We start from the raw sequence: 17,218 nt of genomic DNA on the forward strand, positions 1-17,218 counted from the left end.
CACCATTGCACTCCAGCCCAGGTGATAGTGCAAGACTACGCCTCCAAAAAAAAAGAATAATATCAATTTTTAAAATTCTTCCATTTTAGAACATAAAGCAACATTGTAATAGCCAATTACTGTAAATTACAAAAAATAGTGAGTGGCATTGATCCTTAGAGAGAAAATAATACCTACCAATTTAGAATTTCTAGGCTCCAGCACCAGTGACAGTTTGTAAATATCATCTTCAGTGTGATAGAGGTCGAGGGAAAGCTATAACAAAATTAAAAGGGATAAATATGTTGGATTACATTTATTTATTTATTTACATTGCTGAATTTTTGTTCAAGTTGAATGTTTAAGTTCACTGTCTAATACAGGAATTTGAGTAAATGCAGAACAATAAAAAGACAGCATGCAGAGACGGAAAATGAACTTTGAAAGAGAAAACGTTAATCCTGGTTAATCATCAGTATCGAAGAGAACCATCAACTCAATTCCTCAGCAGTATTTACTGAGCAGCTCCCAGGTGCTCAGTGCTGAGTCACAGATGAGGGCTACCTGATGTTTCCAGGCTGGAAGCGGGGACAGATGCAAACAATAAGACTTGTAAATGTAATAAATGCTGCCTTTGAGGTTTGATTAAAGAACTGTGGAAATAAAGGAGCAGTTAACTAGGCTCCCATTATTTGAGAGCATTGTGCTAAGTCCTAGTGAGGCAAGCTGATAAAAAATCATTCCTTGCCCTCAAGCGTCTGATAATTTATTTGAATAAATAGGGCCTGAACCTAAAAAGGTGTGTTCATAGCAATAAAAGGCAGCACATGCTGAGTGTGAAGTAGTTGCCCCACTTTAAGTGCTCCAGGAACCCGTCAGAAATCAGGGAGGCAGCATAGTAAATACACGAGGGCAGAGGCTGTGTAGTCAGGCAGGGCTGGGTTCAAGCATGGAGCCTGCCACTGGCTAGCTGTGTAACCTTTAGCAAGTAATTTCCTCTCTGACACTCAGTTTCCACATCTGGAAAATGGAAATGATTATAAAAGTCCCTACTGAGTTGGATTTGTATCAGGACCAAATGAAATAACGCATGTAAAGTATTTCACACAGGACCTGGTACACAGTAAAATCTCAAGAAGTGTTATTTTGTAGTGTTAATGTTACTGTCTTATTATCGTATTTGTTATTTGTTATATTATTATTATGCATAGGGGCCACTGGAGACGGAAATGATCAGGATGGATTCATGGAGGTCCTTGTGAACTGGGACTTAGCCAGGAGGACTGGGACTGAATCTGGACAAAAGAGAGAGGAAGATCATTGCAGGCAAGGACAACACAGATCCAAATTGGAGAACGTGGATAAACTCTGGAAAGCCTTACAATGCATGTTCTCACTCACCTAAAACAGAAGTCATGAGGTTAAAATAAGCCTGAACAATTCCCACCTACTCCTTTAAAGCTAGAACACTCCATGGATCACATCACTTCCCCGGCCATAAACATAACCAGTGCTGGCTCCCTTCTTTGACCATGTAGGAATGAAAAATGTTCTTTAACATATTTTATCTAACGTGTGTATGAGAGTGGAGTGAGGGGAAAAAGAAAGAAGCAGGAAGCCAGAGAAAACTCAAGAGGTAAAGATGTTTTCAAAGATTCCTTTTCCTGTTCTACTTCCTTTAAAAAAGAAGTTAGCATCATAAAATTTCATTTTCAAATCATTCATTCAACAAATATTTATCAGTAATCTACTATGTGCCAGGGACTGTTATAGTCACTGTTCTAGCAGCTGCTTGAATGTAACATTTAAATTAAGGACTTCATAATCAGGTCACGTTTCTTTTACCTGCACTTTGTCACAAAGTTTTTTTTTCTAAACAAAATAAAACTGATTTAACTGTGAAATTTCCCCAGTATCGTGTCAAGATCATGACAATCCTGCTTACAAAGAAGAGACATCGTATTCACCTTCCCCTAAACAGCAATCACTCCTACCTCCCGGGCTCTGCTTTGTTACAGGAAAGGAAACCTCCACATGTCACAAACAAGTGCCTTTGGGAGCCATTCCATTATATAAGTCAAGTAGGATGTCTAAAAGGTACATTTTGATAGAGACACTGGTACCACAACATCTTATTTGGAAAACAGTCTTTGCAGATGTAATTTATTTAGGGATCTTTCCTCTTAGCGCCACAATTTAAAAAAAAATTGTGATGATAAATGGGACCTGACACCGCTCTCTGTTAGGGAAGTCACAGGGAGAGGTGTGGTTTGTGATGAACATCGCTACTCAGCAATGACAAAATTGCTGTCAGCCTAACGTTGGACCTTGAGTTGCCAAATCTTCTGATTTGTTCAGAGAAGCCAGAAATCTGGAGTTTTAGATAAACTATCCCAATTTTTAAACACTGGGAACTAACAACAACAATATTTTATGATTCCATATGGACCAAATAAAATACATCAGCCGTGGGCAGTTGTCTACTATTTTGTAATTCCCACAACAGACAACTGCACCAGGCTCTCAGTCTCATGAAAATGGGCAGCACATCTGTCTTTTGCACCTCTGTATCCCCTGTCCCAGCTTGCAGCCTCGCACTGTGAAGGTTACATAAAGAGAGAAAACCAAGTGACTCCTTCCTTCTGAATTCCTTGTTATCAGGAGTTAGTGCAGACTTGGAGGAGCATGTTCCCTTCCTCCTGACTCAGCTTCCAAGTCCTGTGATCACTGGCACCAGCATCTGCTGGAGATGAGATGACAGCAGCGCTACCACTGCCAACCAAGAATCCAAATTAGCCACACACTAAGGCGAGGAGATGCTCTTTCAAGAGAAACAGAACATCCTTGGGTATTTGCATGTGTCAAATGGATAACTGGCTCAGCGATGGAAATGTTTTGGTAGTCTCCAAATACTTGCTCTCTGCTTATTAGTAGCGTGAGCCTGGGCATGCAATTAACCTTCTTGAGTCTCAGTCTCCTGATCTGTGAAATGGGAATCATAAATAATAGCTGCCTCCAAGAACTATGGTGAAGATTAAATGAGCTAATGGGTGTCTGACTAGAGTTTGTTCAGAAGGTCACAAATGCAGGGTTTGGCTTCCAGTCAATGCACGAGTCAAATGCCACTGTGCTTATCCATGAATGTAAAGCTGCCGCTTGGGGTTACTCCTAGCATCTCTTCTTTCCCAGCCATGATTCTACTTCCTCTCTCAGATCTCCTCCGGGCTTTATGGACCTGGCCAAAGAGTGATCTGTTCTACTTTCTACACACCTTTTTTATAATATGGGCTGCTCATCAATGGAATTTCAAGAACATTTGCTTTTGTCAAACATTTTGAACCTGGCTGTTTTTTTCTGACAAATGTTCCGATCCACTGTTTCAAGTTGTTGCATTTACCAACCTATCCTTTCAGCAAAGCTGGTTGCAGATTCAGTCTTCAGTAGGATCTACATTGGCTTGACTGTTTATCATAAAATAAAACACACCTGGACATCAGACTGCCTCTACTCACCATTTTTGAAACTCTTCTTATTCTTCTTCTTCTTTTTTAAAAATGAGACTAAAATTAAAAATACAGGGGCTTTCCAGTTATTTGCATGTACTCAAAATGGTAAAAGTAACTGATAGGGCTAAAAATACCATGAAAAGATTCAGACTATTTTATACCCCATGCAACAGGAGCATCAGCTTTTAAAACTCCTGGTTACATGAATTGGGATGTAAGGGAAATGTCCTCTTCAGATATTCCCCGAAAAGAGAAACAATACGAATCCCAACAGTTTGGTGGCGTGGTCCTCCTTCCCTCAACATGCCTGGTGCCATATTCAAGGGGCCAAGGATACAATGATAAAAGTGACAAACAAAGCTCCTACCCTCATAGATTCTGTCCTGTAATTACTTCCTTTACTGCACATCATGAAGAGGGGGAGAGAGCGGTATTAATTAATTTTTACAGATGTGAAATAAATTAGATGTCAGCAATGTGCCCGCATGAGAGAACAAATGTCCATTTGAGGGGAAGCTGGCCCAGGCTGCGATGCAGAAGGTTACCCCCTGTCCTTTGTAAATCTCAGTTTCTTCTTTTGTTTAAAAAAGAAAAAAAAAAGGAAGGGGCAGGGGTGATGTTACATCCGCAGCCCTGCCCAGGCTGCACTGCAGGGTGGGTGTGAGAATTTACTGAGGAAATGTATGTGAAAAGTGCTGTGAAAACTGTAATCAACTATTACAGAAAGTTAAAGCACTGCCCTACAGCCCACCACACAGAGTAGGCATTTCATAACTGTTGATGAACTTAAGGGTTCTCTTTTTCTGTCCTCCAGGGCTGTCCATCATATACAGACGACCTCAGCTCGGGCCATGTTTAGATGAAAACAATCACTTCAGGTGAAAATTTAGAGTCCTGGGGCAAAATGAATCACCCCTTCCAATGCTGGCATGTGGATGCCTTCACATGCATTGGGGCAGCTGTGGTCAGCCATATGATTCTAATCCAGGTATGTGTGTGCTTCATAAAATGGCCACTGGGCTCTAGTGACCACAAGATAGACGCCTCCTCGGTCCTCATGTTGAGGAGATTAACTCCTCAGGAGTCAGGAAGAATGAATGTATACTGCTATGCACTGAGCTTTCTTCTTGGCTGTGTGGGGAGAGAAAGGATCTCGGCTTGAAGTTTGGTGACTCATACACAGGATTGTGCTATCGTGATGAGCTATCGGGCTGGTACTACAGAATCAAGTTGACTCTTGGTTCCTTATTCTCAAGACTCCACCGGTTCTGACATCTAGAATCCTGGAAGTTTAAAGCTGGAAAAGACCTCACAAATGAGCATGAAACACTTATTTTAAAAAAGCCAAAGTCAAGGCTCTTAGCAAGGAGAAAAAGCCAAGCAACTGCAGAGGGAAGGCTGAAAGCAAGGTCTCCCATCTAGGATTCTGCCACTACACTGTGCTACCCAACACTGCACTTACTAAATACGGCGCTTGATGGCTTCTAAGTTTTCCTTCAATATGAGAGAGAGAGAGAGAGAGAGAGAGAGAGACTCCTCCCCAGCAAAAAGGAATTTTTTTCTTAGCCTTTATTTCTAGAGTTCAGATTTTTTCGTTTGTACTCCTGAAATGTTATTGAAAATCCTTCACTATTTCTCTAAATATCTCTTTGTCGTAATGTTGCTTGTTTCACTTATAACTCAAATTAATTTCTCTACCCCATTATTATCTTTTATCTCTATGAGAAATTGCCCAAGGGGAGGCACCTGCTCTCTGAATTTGTGCTTGACATCGTGGACAGCTTGGACACAGACACTGGAAGCCTAGGCTCCACATGGAGACGGATCTGCAGACATCACCTGCGGCTGTGGGTCTGCAGTCTGATTGGGGCTGCAACTCTGGTCACTCATTCATGGAAACATATATACATGGCAAATCATTAATAAATGCAGGTGCTTCATATACACCTTGGAATACTATGCAGCCATAAAAAACGATGAGTTCTGTCCTTTGTAAGGACATGGATAAAGCTCGAAACCATCATTCTCAGCAAACTATTGCAAGAACAGAAAACCAAACACCACATGTTCTCACTCATAGGTGGGAATTGAATAATGAGATCACTTGGACACAGGAAGGGGAACATCACACACCGTGGCCTATTGTGGGGAGGGGGAAGGGAGGAGGGATAGCATTAGGAGATATACCTAATGTAAATGACGAGTTAATGGGTGCAGCACACCAACATGGCACATGTATACATATGTAACAAACCTGCACGTTGTGCACATGTACCCTAGAACTTAAAGTATAATCATAATAAATAAATAAATAAATGCAGGTGCTTGAATTATTGTGAGTTGTGTTCCCCGCCCCCAGTAGAGAAAGTCTGCGTATTTACTATTTGTCACAACAACTCATCTTTAAGAGAGCTGTGTTTCTGTGTGTTGGCCACTTCTGCTTTATTTGAAGGGTATAGCTAGCATTGTTGCCTATGCTTAGAGGTTTATTCTTTGGTAAACAATTATATGCTCTAGGAACAGTTTGTGAGAAGGGCGAGAAACCACACTCCTATTCCAATGCAGCAGACCTAGGGGATTTAGGCTCTCAGAAATTAAGAGGAGTTATTGGTTTCATTTTCCACAGCCATACAAGGAAAACAGTTAATTCAGTATTGCAGCTGAGTTTCAGATGCTATAGTGTTATAACCCCAAACAGGGAAGTTGTACCTCTACTTTTATTTAAGGAAGGGCAAGTGAATTTCGTTATGCCTCTTCTTCCCACAAAGAAGCAGCCAGTGGGAAATGTTCTCTTCTATACACCTGTTGTGTCTAGAAGTTCTAGGATGCGGAGACCAGCTAAACATGTGTGCCACAAATGCCAAAAAAGTATGAGTGGCAGGTGAACTTCTTTTTCTAAGCCACATCCCTCCTAAATACAGCATGCAGTTCATTTACTGAGTTCCTAATATGCCAGGAACTGTGAGAGGTGCGAGGGATATGATATGTAAGGCAGGTAAACAGAAAAAAATTGAATTCAGAGTGACTCCTCCTATAGTTAAGGAAAATATAAAGTGCCAGGGTGACGTGTGACAGATGCGTGACTTCTTTGGAGGGGGAGAGAGAATGCTCCAGAAAGACAGGCTTTTGAATTTGAACTCGCCATATGGATGGGGATAGGATTCTCCAAGAAAGTGCAAAGGCCAGAAAGCAGAAGGCAGCATTTCTTGGAGTGCAAAGTATAAGAAGTTCAGTATTTCTCAAAGGCTGGTAAAATGTGGGAGAGGGTGATGGCAAAGAAGGCTGGGCTGACGGTTGGAGACTGAGTCTTCAAGAACCTCGAATGCCAGTCTGTAAACTACATCCTGGAGGTTTGGGAGGTTCATAATGGGAAGAGGGGCATTGCAGAGAAGGTCCTTGCATTACTCCAGGCTTCAGCTAAAGCAGTGCAGTGAGGATAAAGAGGAGCAGATGACTGGAGGACATATAGAAGGATGTGATGAGTTGGACGAATGTGGTGAAGGAGAGTGAGGGCTGAGACAGAGTCTGGAAGAGCTTCTCTAAGAACTCCAGAAGTGGAGCCATACGGCAGAGAGTGGGCCCCTCTGAACAAAGGTAGATTTCTTTGCCCCAAGATTTGCTGGTTATGGAAAATACTAATCAGGGTTCCTTTTCCCTTGTCCTATGAGATTTCCTCTCATCTATTGACTCTGAAACCAATTTTCCTCCAGAATGAATTGCTGGCACACATCTTCCTATGTCTCCTGGAAAGAAAGGTACAGAAGAGTTACAGAGCCCAAACTTGGCTCCTTGGAACTCACTGTGAGCAGGTTGATCAAATCCATGTTGGGTTCTAGGTGGTGAGAGGCATTCTGCAGGGAGACTAGTTCACTCAGGGTAACGGAGAGCTGGTGCATTTTCACAATGTTCACTTTGTTCTCCTCCGTCCAGTCTGGGAAAATGACATGGACTGCTATCAAGTCTTTCAAGTGTACTCCAAGGATGGGGATTTTGAAGCCATCGCAGTCGGCAAAGGCCTTGCGGTAATTGCAGTAATTACCGTTGGAGGAGACCAACTCTGTCATTTCATTCCAGTTCTGGGAACAGATGGAAAAGTAGAATTTTCAAACAGCTTTTTCCCTTCTGTACACCCCCAGGCCCTGCAATGTGTGGCTAGGAAATTCCTCAGCTACTGAGAAAAGTATCACTTGCACCAACGTTGCTACAGGGAAATATTAATCAAGAAAAAGAAAGTTAGAAAACGTACTAGGCCTGGCTACGCATTGAGCAGCCGGTTCCATTTTGCTATAAAATGGAAATAACCTACATGTCTGCCTACCTACTAGAGATGTTGGGATATTAAATGGCATCATGTATTCTTAAGTGTTTGGGAATTTATGAAAATATTACTGTCCACAAATTCAAGCATGTCGAATATTAAAATTTTTTAGTTGTTCCAAGAAAGTTGCATTCCAGCTATTACTTGAGGTTAATCTGGGACACTGTGGGGTAGGGGAAGTTGCAATGCGTTATGAGATAACTGTGGTTCTATATTCTGCCTAACTAGAAGGGTGACCTTGAACAAGTCACTTCGCTTCTTTGGGCCTTGGTTTCTTTCTCTGTAAGTAAGAGAAGTTCCAATAAATAATTTTAAAAGATATACTGGTAGTTCTCCAAGCCTCTATAAGCTTCTATCAGATTCTTATTCTTCACAACATTTAAAATTTGTTTTTGCCTTTTACTTGAGATTTGGTGCAAAGCTAAAAGAAAATGAAATACTTATTACCTAATAAGTTCCATTATACTTGGAATGAGCACAGAGTTTGAGGTCAAACAACGGTACTTCTGTGGCTTCCTTCCTCTTGTTTATATGGACAAGTTATTGTTGGTTGCTTCACAGCAACTGGGCATGGTCTTTCTAGTAGACCCCGATTTTAATTAGTCTACTCTCTCCCAAAGCAGCCCTTATGACTCAGACAGAGCTATTTCCATTTCCAGGACCAAGAATGGGTTCTGATTTATCATCAGAGTAATTGCATCCCTCTAGTTTGTGACTGGTTCAGGAACTCAGGGTTAAGCCAATCAGTACATTGTATTCCTCTGGCAACTGTTATTGGTCCAGGGATGGGCTTAAGACCTGAGTTGGCTCAAGAGGTCTTTAATTCTATGCGTGAAGAGTTGAAGTGAGAAGTCTTCCCTATCTTCAGCTTTCATGAACAAGGGAACATAATTTTTCGGTTGCTACAGACAGCCCAATTAAGAGAAAAACCAGTTTGATGAAACAAACAAAACAACAAAACTCTCTAATACTCAGAGGCAGGCAGAGCACCTGAGTCAGAGGTCTGATCAGATCATGCCTGCTCTGTCTCTGGACTTCCAGGTATGTCCCCCAGGGTGGAGTGCAGTGGTATGATCCTGGCTCACTGCAGCCTCAAACTCCTGGGCTCAAATGATCATTCCATCTCAGCCTCCCAGATAGCTGGGACTACAGGCACACACTGCCACACCTGGCTAATTTTTTTTTTTTTTTGTAGAGACAGGATCTAGTTATGTTACCCAGGCTGATGTCAAACTCCTGACCTCAAGCAATCCTCCCACCTCCACCTCCCAAAGTACTGAGATTACAGGTGTGAGCCACCACGCCTGATGGACAATACATTTCCTGATTGTTTAATTGCTGTAGAAGTTTTTTTCTTTTTCTTTTAAACTCACAGCTAAAAGTGTCCATATTGAAATAACAAAGTGCACTCTTACGTGACAATCTTTTCATAAGGATGAAATGCTCCTTCTTGCTCAAGAAGAAAAAGAACTATCATGTCATAAAAATAAATATGGCAGAAAGCTCAGTTTGGAAAATGATCACTGTTTTTTATATATATATACATATATTTTTTTTCATGACAATTTAGTTCTAAATCTGAGGATTTGTATACAAGGCCTATGTCTTCCCCTTTCTATCTTTTGATGTGCCCAACACAGTGTTATTAATAGAGTAGTAATTCAATGACTTTATTTCAGGAGGTAGGGTAGGAACTATTTCTGTCTTACTTACTTTGTGTATCACAGTGCCTGTCATATAGTAGGACCAAATAGATACCTGTTGAATATGTTGGGTTTTTTTTTCTTTTCTTTTGAGACAGTCTCCCTCTGTTGCCCAGGCTGGAGTGCAGTGGTGCGATCTCGGCTCACTGCAAGCTCCGTCCCCCAGGTTCATGCCTTTCTCCTGCCTCAGCCTCCCGAGTAGCTGGGACTACAGGTGCCCGCCACCACGCCCAGCTAATTTTTTTGTATTTTTAGTAGAGACGGCGTTTCACTGTGTTAGCCAGGATGGTCTCGATCTCTGACCTTGTGATCCACCCGCCTCGGCCTCCCGAAGTGCTGGGACTACAGGAGTGAGCCACCGCGCCCGGCCATCACTACAGTATGTGAATTGTATGTCAAAGCATTCTTCCTGGGACACTTACCAACACCTCCAACGTGGTTTTCCAGGTGAACTCAGCTGGTGTGGTTATTCCCTTTCTACTTTGTCCCCATGTATAAACTACCACTGGTTTAAGAGGAAAACTTTCCCCCTCTGAGTGACATTTGTTAGGCATATACTAAATGTGAACAATTTACAAATGCATTTTGTTACTTTTAACTAGGATCAAATCTACCGTACCTTTGTAACTTCTGAAGAAAGATGAGAATGCGTCTCTTTGAGGCGGGAAATGGAGCTATGGCTGAGGCCTCCCACCACCGCCATCAGGGTGTTAAAATTTTTGAGCTGAAGGAGCTTCTGCAATAAAAATGCATCGATGCTTTTTAAGGATTTTTAAATTAGTCTAAACTTTCTGAATTATAAGTACATTTATGCACAATTTTAATAACAAGAAGCTAGTGAAAAAATTACATCAATTTAAAATGAAGCACAAATAGAATCATAAAATATATCTATTACTTCACAGAAAAATAGCTACGTTAAATGCTTCTAAGCATTGCTTTTTGAAAGCAATCTTCTTGCATGGCAAAAATACGATTTGTTCATTAGACATCAGCGAGTAGTTTAGTTGTCCAGTGCTCTTATACTGTGAACACCACATTTCCTCAAGGACTTTTCTCAACAGAGTGAATGAACATCTAGAACTCAAGAACCCAGTCTGATTACCAGACATACCTTTGCAACATTAATAAACTTTGTGATGACTTCTGCCCTTTGCTGGGGGGTTGGTTTGCTAAGAACCATCAATTGGACCCACTTAGAGATTCCGTTAAATAAAGCTATCGATCTTTCCAAAGTTGGATTATTCTCCAGGCAGCCATGGATGACATAGCTTTGGTAATCAGTGAACTAGGAAAGGAAGATTCAGAGATTCTGAATTATTATGGAGTCTTTGTAAAATCAGAAATTAGAATATTATATAGAAGAGGTGAGACATTGTTTCATAACAACAGAACAATTTCTTTTATTTCACATTTACAATGGCATCCTAAAAGTTTGAATATACATGTGTCTTTAAAATATTATTTTGCTGCTTTTCAAACCCCACTACTCACCCCAGGCACAGACACCCACTACTACACATCACAGCTTTGGTGGGAGGAGAAAGAGGCAAGATTCAAAGTTGTATTCCAATGAGTTCAAAATTTACTGGGTCATAAGATCCACCTGTGGCACTTGGTAAGATACTGGTTCCTGGGAACACCCTAGGTGTAAACGATCACTATCTTCAGAGGAAAAACCAAAGAATCTCCTTTTTTTTATTTTTAGACCAAGTCTCGCTCTGTTGCCAGGCTGGACTACAGTGGCACAATCTTGGCTGACTGCCATCTCCGCCTCCAGGGTTCAAGCAATTCTCCTGCCTCAGCCTCCTGAGTAACTGGTACTACAGGTGCAAGCCGCCACGCCTGGCTAGATTTTCTTGTATTTTTAGTAGAGATGGGGTTTCGCCATGCTGGCCAGGATGGTCTCGATCTCTTGACCTCATGATCCGCCCACCTTGGCCTCCCAAAGTGCTGGGATTAAAGGCGCGCTGGGCCAAGAATCTCCATTTTTAACACACTGCTGGTGATTCCAGTCAGGCAAGTTAAAGATACAATGGTATACAATGAAGAGGAGGAAATGAACGCAAATATAATGATTTCAAATTAGCATCAATCGTAAAGTTGTTTCAAGAAGAAAGAAGACAGAGGAAAAAAAAAATCAATTGAAGTAAGGCTGCTCTTTAGCAAGACAAACACATTTTCAGAATGTTAGCATGGATGTCAAAAAATACATATGAGCTTTCTATCATATAAACAGTGCAGGGGACTCCCTCCCATGGCCTGCCTGCGGGGAATCGTTAAGGTACTCTCCAAGTAGGATTACTTAGTGAAAGAATCAGTCTTTCAGAAATTCATGCTTCTAACCAAGACAGTCTTCTTTGCAAGCAATAATGTAATTCATTCTCCCACACCTTGGAAAAGGAGAAGCAGGAGGTGCGACTTCCCCAGAGCTTGGCGAGACAAAGCAAAGTGGTTGGCTGATTGTGAACCAATGTGGAAAATGTTATCATAACAGGAGGATAGAGAGCAGGAGGCTAAGAAATCACAGACCAGAGAAAGAAAAGGGGGAGTTAGAGAAGGAATGAGGCTCCATCAAGATGAGTAGGAAAGAAAAGTTTAATTCAGGATCTCTATCTCTGGGAAAGAAACAACCTGATGTTGAGACTCTCCTTAAAGTCTACAATTCCTATTTTCAACCTACACCCAAAATTAGCCATTTATACAAATCCGAACCTAACTAAATATTTTTTCCCAAAAACGAAGGGCCTAGCAAAACATGTTCACTTGGGAGAAGTCAATGGAGCTAAATCAACCTTGAATGGTTAAATCTCCACTGACTATTTAGAAAAATCACGCTTTAATCCTATGAAAGGAGACATTGAAAACAGCGACAGAAATATAGCTCCTGAGCCATAAAATAAAGACAGGATAATATTTATCTTTGGTTAAAAGGGATTGTTCCTGTGAATTAAGGGCACTTTTCCAGCAGAGCACAGTGATAGAAGCTGCCAACACTTCAGAGTATGAAAATGCAGCTCTTGGGGAAGTTGGCATGGTGGTTGTTATCCTTGGAAGAATAAATGTCAAGTTTCTTACTGAGATCCTTCTAAAAGATTTATGCTCCAGAAAAGTGAGGTGCTCAGCCAATTCAATGGGCTCCAGATGGTCAAACAGCAGACAGGCTTTTCCCTTCTTGGATACTTTTTTCCTCTGTGTGACTCTTCTCATCCAGTCATAGGAAGGACTATAAAAGAAGAGTGAGTCCGGTCAATGTGTTGAAAGCCCATTTCATTCAATGGAAGTTATTAACCTACTGACTCTGTAACTCTTGGCTTGCTTCCAGGGGCTTGTGCAAAATACATGCCCTGTCTTTCATATTTGAAGAGAAAACCACTGACCAATTGCCAACAGAACATAAACTTGGAGTTGTTTTTCCAGACAGAGTAGGTTTTGCACTGATCCATCCAGAATCTCTTACTTAGTCTCTTTGTGACCAGCAAGGTCTGGATCATAAAGGAAAGGTCAGGGCTAGTATATAAATTTGGGAGTTTATCAGGATATAGATGGTGATTTAAGGCACATGGAAACCACTAGAAGCTGTGGTTCTCATACTTTAGTATAACATGAATTATCTGAAAAGCTTGTTATAAAGACAGAGGCCTGGGCCTCACTGCCAGAGGTTCTGATTTATTAGGAATGATCTTGAATAATATGTATTTTCACCAAACATCCCTTATAATTCCCGGACATTCACCATTGATTACTATTGAAGAAGTATTCAATAGTAATCGACAGTGGAAAACAGAGATACCTAACACACAAGAACATACATTTGCAAGATGGATAACCACATTTAGGATCATCAAATAGTCTTCCCTGTGCAAAGTTACCTAGTTGATATGAAAGTGGCCTAATTGCACCAGTTACCTAATAACTGAGCTAACCAGCTCCTGACATCTATGGTCAACCACCATAAGGTTGTTGTTCTGAGGCCAACCTCAGCAGCACCATGGTACAGAGCTTCTCAAGCTTGCATGTGAATCACTTAGGGATCTTTAAAGTGCGGATTCCAATTCAGGTTTAAGGTGGAGCCTAGAGGCTGCATTCCTAATGAGCTCCCAGGTGATGCTAATGTTGCTGGTCTGCAGACCACACTTTGAGTAGTGAAGGCATAAGAGATGTTAACTAGATTCAGAGTCAGTAACTAATACCAAGCGTCTATTTTGTGCCAAATGCTTTCATGCACTATCTTATGTCCTTATTGGATGTTCATAATAATCCCATGAGAAAGGTACTGTCCACATTTTACAAGTAAAGAAACTGCAGCTTGGAGAGATGAGTCGCGTCCAATACGGCTTGTACTCACTGCAGCAAGGCTTTTCTCACAGAAGCAAACCTAGATTCAGGAGTGGGATGGACTCAGGACAAGTGGGGTGATCACTACTTCCTCCCCTAAGCAGTGGACGCATCGAGCGTGAAAGACGTTGGTGCCACCCTTACATGCTGGATATGTCGATGAGGCTGACGTGTTTTTCATATCCTAGTTGACTGGCTACTTCCCGGAATTCCTCAGTCATACGAATCAAACCAAGATCCAAATTAAACTCTGCAGGAAATTTCAGAATCCAGTACCTGAAAGGCATCAAATATTTTTGGCAGCTGGAATATTTCAAGTTGGATATCCATGGAAACGATGGTACCATTTTACAGACTACATTTAACACTGAATCCAGGACCATACTTCAAATTAGCCATCTCCTGTCTCCAAACCCCCATCCATCACATGGAGCCTCTCTCTGCCCTCCTTCAATCTAAAACCACTCCCATTCCTAGCCTCTCTTTCAGCTGAGAGGAAACCCTTCCTTCAAGTCATGGTGAGTAGGTGGCAATGGGTGTGGTGAGGGAGTAGAAGAAAATAAATCCACCCTTTCTAAGAGCTAGTTTCATTCCTTAATCACATTTACTACTACTTAATCTCTAGTCCAAAAGATAAAGTTTCCCCCACCCCACCCAACAGAGGAGGGCCAATTTTAACAAAGTTGGTGGGAGGGGTATCAGAGTAGACTGTTGTCAAACTAGGTCTGCAGCTTGGGAAAAAGGTCAACAAAAAAAATTGTCAACAATTGCAGAACTAGAAACTACAACCGTGCCAGAACCAGAAGCTACAAGAAATTAAATTTGTAAATGTATTTACCTCATGAAGTAGCAGATCTTTAACCGAAATTCATTGCAGCTTTCTCCAGTGGCATTTCGATACGTAAACCAGTTAAAGAAAAAATTCGTGCACCTCATTTCCTTTACACACACCTGCAGCTGTGCCCTCAATGTATATCAATTCCTAATAAGAGGACCATGCTGGGGACATTTGAGGTTATAAAGACACTCAAATACAGAGAGAAGTGGCCTCTGATGACTTCGACACTGAACAATTGAAATTTGATTTATTATAGCTCTGGAATATAGTTTTTTGGTCTGAAGGAGAAGCCAGTCACAGGGTTAGTTTTGCCTTCCTCCACACTTAACTAATAACTGCCAATTGTAATTACAAATAGACTGGCAACTATACATAATTAAAACTGATAGTACAGAGAAACACTATTTTTATTTTTATTATTATTATTTTTTGAGACAGAGTCTGGCTCCGTCACCCAGGCTGGAGTGCAGTGGTGCAATCTCGGCTCACTGTAAACTCTGCCTCCCAGGTTCACGCCATTCACCTGCCTCAGCTTCCCGAGTAGCTGGGACTACAGGCGTACGCCACCACACCCGGCTAATTGTTTGTATTTTTAATAGAGATGGGGGTTCACCGTGTTAGCCAGGATGGTCTCGATCTCCTGATCTTGTGATCCGCCTGCCTTGGCCTCCCAAAGTGCTGGGATTACAGGTGTGAGCCACCGCACCTGGCCGAGAAATACTATTTTCACCAAAAAGATTTTGTATTTAGGATTAATGCCTTATACAGTTATGCACCACATAACAACGTTTCAGTCAATGAAGGACTGCATATATGACAGTGATCCAATAAGATTACAGTGGGATTGAAAAATTCCTGTTGCCTAGTGACATGGTAGCCAGCATAATGTTGTAACCCAATGCATTACTCATGTGTTTGTGGTGATGATGGTGTAAACAAATCTGCTGTTGTGTGAGTCATGTAAAAGTCTAGTATATACAGTCATGTACAGTACATGATACTTGATAATGAGAATAAATGACTTATTGGTTTATGGACTTACTATACTATTTTTTGTTGTAATTTCAGAGTACTCCTTTTACTTATGTAAAAAAAATTAAAAAGTTAACTGTAACGCAGCCTCAGCAGGTTCTTCAGGAGCTATTCCAGAAGAAGGGGTTGTTATCATAGGAGATGACAGCTCCATGCCTGTTACTACCCCTCAGACATTCCAGTGGAATAAGAGGTGGAGGTGGAAGACAGTGATATTGAGGATCCTGAGCCTGTGTAAACCTAAACCTAGGCTAATGCGTGTGTTTGTGTCTTTGCTTTTAACAAAAAAGTTTAAAAAGTAAAAAAAAAAAAAAAAAAAAAAAAAAAATTTTAATAGAATAAGTTTGTAGAATAAAGATATTAAGAAAGAAAATATTTTTTACAGCCGTACAATATATTTGTGTTTTAAGGTAAGTGTTATTATAAAAGGACTAAAAAGTTTTTAAAGGTTTATAAAGTATAAAAGTTACAGTGGCCGGGCGTGGTGGCTCAAGCCTATAATCCCAGCACTTTGGGAGGCCGAGACGGGCGGATCACGAGGTCAGGAGATCAAGACCATCCTGGCTAACACGGTGAAACCCCGTCTCTACTAAAAAAACACAAAAAATTAGCCGAGCGAGGTGGCGGGCGCCTGTAGTCCCAGCTACTCGGGAGGCTCAGGCAGGAGAATGGTGTAAACCCGGGAGGCGGAGCTTGCAGTGAGCTGAGATCCGGCCACTGCACTCCAGCCTGGGTGGCAGAGCGAGACTCTGTCTCAAAAAAAAAATAAGTTACAGTAAGTTAAAGTTAATTTATTATTGAAGAAAGAAAAATATTTTTATAATTTTGTGTAGCCTAAGTGTATAGTGTCTATGAAGTCTACAATATTGTACATTAATGTCCTAGGCCTTCACATTCACTCTCCACTCACTCACTGACTCACCCAGAGTGGCTTCCAGTCTTGCAAGCTCCATTTGTGATAAGCACCCTATAAAGGTGTACCACTTTTTATCTTTTATACCGTATTTTTACTACACCTTTTCTATGTTTAGATACACAATTACCCACTATTGTATTACAATTGCCTATAGAATTCAGTATAGCGACATGCAGTACAGGTTTGTAGTCCAGGATCAACAGGCTGTGTAATGCAGCCTAGATGTGTAGTAGGCTACAGCATCTAGGTTGATATAAGCACACTCTATGATATTTGCAAAATCATGAAATCATCGAATGATGATTTCCCCATCGTTATGCTATGCGTAACTGTATAGGTACTCTAATTTCTTCTTTAATATTTGAAAATGTCATTTTCAGGTATATTAATACTCAAGTTGTGTTATTTACTTGTAAGTGTATTTATTCATACTCTTTTAAACAAATATTTATTGAGCTTGTGTATATGCCAGGCACTGTGGATATAGCATGAGCAAGGAATCCAAAGGGAGGAAAATTTACAGAAATGTCGATTCACAGGCGGTCTTCAACTTTCCCATATTAAATGTTACTATGCCTAAATATCCCT

General features: G+C 41.0%; 1 protein-coding gene across 1 annotated transcript in view; it reads right to left on the reverse strand.

The window, feature by feature from the left end:
• The window catches only part of RASGRP3 (RAS guanyl releasing protein 3 (calcium and DAG-regulated)), an 87,686-nt gene that overhangs the window by 27,868 nt on the left and 42,600 nt on the right, over nucleotides 1-17,218 (reverse strand). The window contains exons 5-11 of the mRNA XM_011935988.1: nucleotides 14,683-14,745; nucleotides 13,989-14,120; nucleotides 12,585-12,732; nucleotides 10,621-10,794; nucleotides 10,126-10,242; nucleotides 7,286-7,561; nucleotides 178-255 (exon numbers count right to left, since the gene is read on the reverse strand). Of these exons, the coding sequence (XP_011791378.1) occupies nucleotides 178-255; nucleotides 7,286-7,561; nucleotides 10,126-10,242; nucleotides 10,621-10,794; nucleotides 12,585-12,732; nucleotides 13,989-14,120; nucleotides 14,683-14,745 (988 nt within the window). The remainder of the gene's footprint in view (nucleotides 1-177; nucleotides 256-7,285; nucleotides 7,562-10,125; nucleotides 10,243-10,620; nucleotides 10,795-12,584; nucleotides 12,733-13,988; nucleotides 14,121-14,682; nucleotides 14,746-17,218) is intronic.

The sequence above is a fragment of the Colobus angolensis genome, unplaced genomic scaffold (genome assembly GCF_000951035.1).
Source record: "Colobus angolensis palliatus isolate OR3802 unplaced genomic scaffold, Cang.pa_1.0 Scaffold15, whole genome shotgun sequence".
NCBI lineage: Eukaryota > Metazoa > Chordata > Mammalia > Primates > Cercopithecidae > Colobus > Colobus angolensis.